The 7,616-nt window shown below is 40.5% G+C and overlaps 1 protein-coding gene across 1 annotated transcript; it reads left to right on the forward strand.

The window, feature by feature from the left end:
- Positions 1-5,321: 5,321 nt before the first annotated feature.
- LOC309690464 (helix-loop-helix protein 1-like) lies at positions 5,322-5,666 on the forward strand (the record flags this gene model as incomplete). Its single annotated transcript, XM_082507494.1, has 1 exon — positions 5,322-5,666. One exon carries the CDS (start codon positions 5,322-5,324, stop codon positions 5,664-5,666), a length of 345 nt encoding a protein of 114 aa, XP_082363620.1.
- Between the last annotated feature and the right edge of the window lie 1,950 nt (positions 5,667-7,616).

Raw genomic sequence — 7,616 nt, forward strand, 5'->3', positions numbered from 1 at the left:
TATGTATGTATATATATATATATATATATATATATAATTCTTTGCCCGTGTATTCCTCCTCCTCCTCAGCATTTATAGTAGCTTATGAAGCTGTGCCAAGCCAACTGGCATTGCAGTGAGTAAAATTTATGTACTGGAAGTGTACAGAATAAAATTATCTCTCTACTTTACTAATTATTTAATGTCAGCTTAAATTTTACAGCAAAGCTTGATAATAATTCGGAACATTTGCTCACAGGTTGATGTTGTCTTCAGTCATCAGAGTTCTCTCTGTCTGTTGTTTTTGTTCACTGTTGTCGTTCCCCTCCTCCGTTGCCCTCTTTGTTTCCTTCCCTGTCACCATGAGGACTGAGCTGATTGATTAGATGCCACCAAAGTCCAAATCAGCAGAAACGAAATATGACAGCAGATGTTAACCAGGCTGAGGGGAAGGAATAGGGAACACAATAAACCTTAACTACTTTACAGTTTTTCTCAGTCGCTTTGGTGCGTTCCTCAGAACACCATTAACATTTGCACAGCAGTTAGTGCATTTCCCAAAACAATTAGTGCAAACTGCAAAACCTAGTGGATAGCCTGCAAAAGCACGTCACATGCACAGAATTGATTATCCATACCTCAAAAGCAAGTATCCATGTCAATGAAACTGTCAGTGCCATCAAAATGAAAAGTCTTGACACCATCTTTATGAACAAGATAGTCAAATGGCATTGTCATGTTTCCACTATGACAGTTTATAATTTCAGTGTTTCCCATTGCAAAAACAATTGGTGACACCTGAAAATGCTGACGACAGCACTATGGCCTACCTGTACAGCCATCTGAAATGTGCAGTAAAGTCACTGTAGATGTTATGGGAGTCTTGGGAGTAACTGAGACACTGAATACGTACGTTTCACATTTCCATTGTGTAGAAGTGTTTGTAATCCTACAGAATTGTGCAAAAGAAAAATATGCTACAGTCACTTGTGCACTGTAGAATACATGTAAACATAAAATCACCCATTTGGTAGAGCTGTGCACTAATGTGAACAATAAACAGCACATGTAACAGTACAGTAAATCATTCTGGCACATCCAGACGTTCCTGTCTGTCTGGCCACATATTTTCATCTACATCACAACAGATGTTATCCCTCGCAATGCAGCGAGGAAAGTATCTCCTGGAGTGGCGAATCCATCCTCTGCAGGACCCTGCTGTGATGTCGTCACATGCTGCATCCATGGCTGCTAGCAGGGCCATTTGCTCATGTGGATGCCGGTCATAAACTTTCCACCTCCAGGCAGAGAAAAACTCCTCTATTGGATTAAGGAATGGGGAATATGGAGGGAGATATTCAACCAGAATTCTGTCATGTGCTGCAAACCACTCTCTGACCTGATGGGAGTGGTGAAAACGGACATTATCCCAGACAACAACATACTTGCTGAGTTGGCCTCCACCTCTCTCATTCTCAGGGACTAGGTCCCTGTAAAGAGTGTCTAAAAATGTCAGGAGATGTTGGGTATTGTATGGACCAAGAAGGGGGATATGGGTGAGGACGCCGTTGTCTGAGATGGCACAGTACAGTACAGTGTATTACTGTTTGCATACCTGTTTTCCCTACGGAATGTTTGAATGATTGAACTGACAGTAGTTCTTCCAATATTGGGTTGCACCCTTCGACCAGCCTCCTCCATGGTGAGGCCGTGATTGACAACATGGTCCACAATTGTAGCCCTTATTTCATTAGGAATCCGCCTATATCTGCCTCTTCTCCCTCTTCCCCTTCCCCTTCCTCCCCGCATCCTCACCCCTCTTCCACGGTGCTGACCTTCCATTTTGTGTCACAGAAGTGTAGAAATGTTACACACTAGCTCCTGCGCAGTTTATATATGCTTGCCAATTGGGGATTCACAGGATTCATCCATAATTGACAGTGAACAACCTCATGAGTGACAGCTGTAATTCACCTGAGATCAATTGTTCAATTTCGGAGACATTTCCAGGAAAAATGATACAGAAAGGTATAGGATTTGCTTGACAGATGGCCAATATTTGGCATGTGATAACTAGTTCAACAATTTTGTGTGTGATGACTCAAGCAATGGATGTATGACTATTAGTTTTATTGGGAACGACTATTCAGCATCCATAGGTATGATTACTTTTGACTGACATGACATAAGCAAATGGAAATGTCAGAAAGCAGCAGGGAAATGTATGGAAGCAACTGATTCATGTCCAAAATCATTTGCAGCTTGTTCAGAGAGAGGAGAAATTGCTACTACGATGTGCACAAATGACTGAGTGTTGTGGAGGTTGAACTAATAGTTATGAGAATTTCAATTCTGATCTGAGAAACGCACCAAAGCGACTGAGAAAAACTGTAACTCATTCACATTTACTGTGCTGTTTGCTGCAAACTCATTATAGAAGCTGACAAATGATGATGGAGGTAAAGTTCTGGAAAATAAGAAAAAGAAAGGGGGGGGGGATACTAAGGCATATTTTCTTCACAGTAAAAATAGAAGCTTTGACAAAAACAGGAATTTTAGTTTGATTTTTGTTTTTTTGTAATTTTATTGTGTGTAAGAAAAATATTTAGCAAATGCATTTTCATAATGCCCGGGTTTGCATGAGTGTTATGAACAGATGAGAATAAGGAGATGTAAATATGAGGTTTGTGTCTGTGTCCTTTAAACAGATGGTGTCCAGACTGAGACAGATGAGAAGCTAAACCCAGAAGAACCAATAAGAAAAGGAGGAGATGATACAAGACCAGTTAGACTTTATGGTCACAGCTGCTTGAATTGAATAATGTGGTGTTGACTCAGGTTCTATATGTACATGTGTGTATAGATAGATAGATAGATAGATAGATAGATAGTCAGTCATTAGATCTGAGCAACTGTTTGAGCATCTCCAGAATCTGCTGACATTAAGCCAAACTGTGCAGTCAAAGAAGACAAATGAAGGTCAACGAGTAAAAAAGAATAGAAAAACTAGCACAGAAACAGAGCATTTGCATATATAGTATATATCTGCAAAAGGCAGCCTGATGTAACCCTGCAAGACATCTGTGAGAAAAGCATTTTTTGGGCTGCAATATCAAGAAGCAAGTCATTACAAGGCTATGTATGGTTTTATCTTAGATTGATTAAATCGTATTTACACTGATAATTACAGTAGCTGTTCATAAAATGGTCTTTTATTCTGGCTGCTACATGCCTTCTTTACTGTGAATGTTCTTACTATTCATTATCAATAAAAATTATCCATGTACTGGTTTTTCATGATGATGGCAAAAGAGATTGCGTGATTTTGCCAGCGGGCCAGACTGGCCAGCATTTATATTTTATAGGATATCACAGCATAAATAAAAACTTGCTGAAAGATTACAGCTACAGCCAGATACAGGCAGAGCTGATCATCACTGCTCCAGCAATGATGGTAAATTAATTCATTCAGATGTTTAAAGTGCTCACAGTCCTGCAAAAAAAAGAAAAAGAAAAAGTCAATGATACATAGGCATTAGATCTAAGCGGTGTAAAGAAATGCAAAGGATGCCATCATGTCTGTCAAGTCCTCTTTGAAAAGGCCACATGTTTGCCAACACTGCAACTTTGGGAAGCCATTGTCATAACGTGCACCTCTTTCTTTCCTGTGATGAGCATCATATCCACGCCGTTTTCAAATCGACAACACATAAATGGTCATGCAGCGGCTTCGAGAGAACGGTAATGATGTTAGCCATATGCCAAGGCCATCTCAATAACTTCACACGATCCAGTCGAGCATTTACTGTGCCATTTCTGACAGCGTCTGAGGAAACATTTTCCACTACCACAGAGGTGGAGGCTCAGTGGTGATTTACTCTCAGTGATTATGTTAGTAATGATTAGCGTTGACATTTCCAGAAATGAGCAGATCAAAATGTCATAGCCGCAGCTTTGCAACTAGCACACTGGACCAGACGAGGTATAAAAAACAAAAACTAATCCTCAATATAAAAATAGATATTAATGCATGGTATGCATAGCTTGCATGAAATTAGATTTTCATATGTATAAGTAAAAACGCTTCCCCTCCTGAGTCCAAAGCAAGAGTTGTGCACACTGGTTTGCAGATCCACAGCTTTCTACCAGCAATCTTGTCACATTCTAATTCTCCAGTTTCACAAATATGACTCAGTCTTGCATCAGGTCAAGGCTATTACAGCAGATATTCCACCGGCTTTTTGATTTCCTTCTGTGTAGACCCAGGTGCTCACTTGACCTTCTGCTAATAAGAGCCAGGGGAATGTGACGTCACTAGCAGAAGTTTTCGTCAAGTGGACCTTCAATGTAGTGGACTGGATTTTAACCTTTCAAATGAACCGTCTGCAAAAACAAATCTCATAAAACAGGGCGGGGACTCAGGCAGGTTTTATTTTTACCTGCTGATTAATAAAAGCGAAAGAAGACAGCGTCATCCGTCTTGCTTGTCGTCTCTGAGCTCCGTGTAGTAAGATGAGAGTGTCTAATCCTGCGCACAGACAGGCGAGGAAGCATAGGGGAGGTGGGGGGTGAAGAAGACCAAAAAATGCTGCTGCTGAATGGAGCCATACAATAGTGACAGTGTGGTGGAAGGGAAAGACGAGGTGGGCTGATTTTTACTCCACTTCAAGTCCAGTTTTCAGCTATTTTTCTCCACTCGGGTAAATCAAGAGTCAGAGACCATGAAGGCTGCTGGCGAGATAACTTTACCTGCAGCTTAAATATTTGATATTGCTGAATGAGATGAAACCTTCTCCTTGAATGCACAAGGTAAGTTCAGCCTTGTTTTTTGTTTCCACGGTCGTTACTCCAAGGTCTTCTGCGCGTTTTTCGTTTTTTTCTTTTGTTTTTTTGTTTGGTTCGTCGAAATCTGCAAGAAAGTTGAAACATTACCAGATAAAAACACAAACAATCCGATGTTCCTCTTGCACACTCTTCTACATATAGATATTATCTTCAGGAAATATATCATAAATGTGTGCTATTCTTATTATACCAGTTGTTTTTTGCAAAACAAACAAGGGCTGCTTCGCTTTGTTTTCTTGTCTTGATGTTTCAGTACCTCGGACAGCGTCGCTATAGTGGTAATACTACAGATTCTCCACTGAAGGGCAGCAGGAGTCTCTCATATCCCTGCATTTGTTCCTAATTGCCATTTAATGAGGAAAAGCCAGAAGAAAATAAAATGTTTTCATATTTGCATCCATGATTTGTGCATGTTTTATAGAATTACAGTATTGCCTCAGTTTCATTTGCCTAGTAGTATTTTTTTTTATTCTATTTTTAACAGAGGTTTTGATATGATGCTCAGCGGTGATCATCAGGAGTCTGATCTCCCCTGGGGACACACGGACACCCTTCTGGACTCCCTCGGTGCGCAGTGTGGGTCCATGCCGGTCGGAACCCACGATGGAGAGGCCAAAGTGCGTTCCAAGGAGGAGAAGAGGCGCAAGAGGCGCGCCACAGCCAAATATCGATCTGCGCATGCCACCAGGGAACGGGTCCGTGTTGTAGCCTTCAATGTGGCCTTTGCAGAACTAAGGAAACTGCTCCCAACGCTCCCGCCAGACAAAAAGTTGTCCAAGATTGAAATCTTGCGACTCGCGATTTGTTACATCTCATATCTCGACCACGTGCTGGACATTTAGGACAAGTGTGGCAGTGCGTATCCAGCCACTAAAGAACAAGGGATATGGGGAATCCCTGGTCTGTATCCTAATGGAATACCACGCTGACATTATTATTGCATGATGATGTTTCATTATGAGGATGAGCTGCAGCACTGGAGACTTAACATCCGTAGAAGCACCCGAAGAATGGAAAATATTTTGGGACCTTCTCTATATCACATATTGCATTTTGTTTATTAATCACTAACTTATGGAAACATTATCATGCTTGGGGTTGGTTCTTATTCCACCAAGTATTAAAGAAACTTATATAATATAATATGTAACTGTAAAACACTCGTGTGCTCTGTGTTCCTTCTTCTAATGGCAGCTGGAATTTCATTTCAAATCAAATTTGCTTAAAATAAACAGTAAAAAGGCTCATCTTGTTTTTTCAAATTCATCTTGTAATATTTTTGAATCCGGAAGAGTTCAGAAACAATAAAGTTTCACCAAAATGCTGAGAAATAAATGTGAGTTTATATTTTCTTTTAGAGGGTTGTTTGTTGTGTTTGTAAAGAAGTTGACACCTCTGTCTTAGTCATGGGTAAACGAACACACAGGTCTAATTTCTGGGCATTCAAAAACAGATTTCCGAACATTTCAAGGTTCTGACATTCTGCCCAAATACCGGATGACATCAGGATGTAGCTTTCAGCTCACTCGCCCCTGTGGTTTTCCTCTCCATTAGTCTGAGGCTGCCTGCGCTCCTCCTGTCGTCCATTTATGCGAATCTGTAATGTGGCCCATGGGGCTCGAGGTATTGTTCATGTCCACTCCAGCAGCAAGAGCGAGAGTCCTTTGTGCATGCAGCACATTACACGCACTGGTCTACACACTGAACACAATGCTTCTGAGAATACAGGGAACACGGGGCTCAGCTTAATGTCAGATTTCGGGGCAAATAGGGCAAAGAAGCATAAAGCTTGTGTGTGTTTAGAGATGTTGGTTAAATGGTGAAACAAGGGCTTATTGATCACACACATAATTTTGATACAATATATTTAATGTAATTATAAGTTTAATGCAATTCTTCCTGCACATGTATTCGAATTTGAGTTTGTAAATTTCAGAATTCATTCCAGTTTATTTTTCCTTGAAAGGAGCAACGTCGCCCTCTGCTGGCGTTGTAGAGAACTACATATACGGTAAGCGGTTTCTTCGTGGTGTGATGTCAGTTTTTAAAATATGGTTATCGAGCAGGCCCAAATAAATCTTTTGTTATCATATTATATAGATCATATTTGACATCATAGTTGTCATACGGGTTTTGAGTATCTTGAGCTATTGAGAAATGTTTGTTTAATAAGATATCTCAAGAGGTTCTGCAGCATCTGGAGATTCCTCAATAGCATATGCTTTAATTACCGTGTAATCCATGCAGAAAAAGTCTCGCCATAAGGGAAATTCAGCCTGTCGAAGATGTGATGCATTTAAAAACCCAAGAGAGAAACAACTAAATGTATCTCCTGTCAACTGCTGTGTTCAAGGTCAGGAGTTAAGTAAAAACTAGCACCATTGTATTTTATTGATTACTGCTATTGTTGTGCAGGGGATCAAGAAAATCTCACTTTTTTTCAGATTGCAAAGTTGGTTCTTTTAATAACAGTGAAAAGTGGCACGTTCCCTTCTACATTTAGTCTCTGTCACTTACCTGTGATGGAATTTCCTCTGGCAATTTATCCACTACAGAGCCCACAGACAGTTTCTGTCTGCAGAGATCAGAGGTGAGGCGCCAGGGCCCTGGAAGTGTCAGCTATGACACCAGAACCTCGAACTATTATAGAAATTGCATCCCTGGTATGACACTAATGAGATGGCACAATCAGGTGCAGGTGTTAAGCCCCTATTAACCCTACCTTTAAGCCTTCTTTCTTCTATAATTAATATCATGTGTTAAGCTGATGTGTTGCAAAAGCAAGTCCATAC

The sequence above is a fragment of the Aulonocara stuartgranti genome (assembly GCF_965226115.1).
Source record: "Aulonocara stuartgranti genome assembly, chromosome: 16".
In the NCBI taxonomy this organism is placed as follows: domain Eukaryota; kingdom Metazoa; phylum Chordata; class Actinopteri; order Cichliformes; family Cichlidae; genus Aulonocara; species Aulonocara stuartgranti.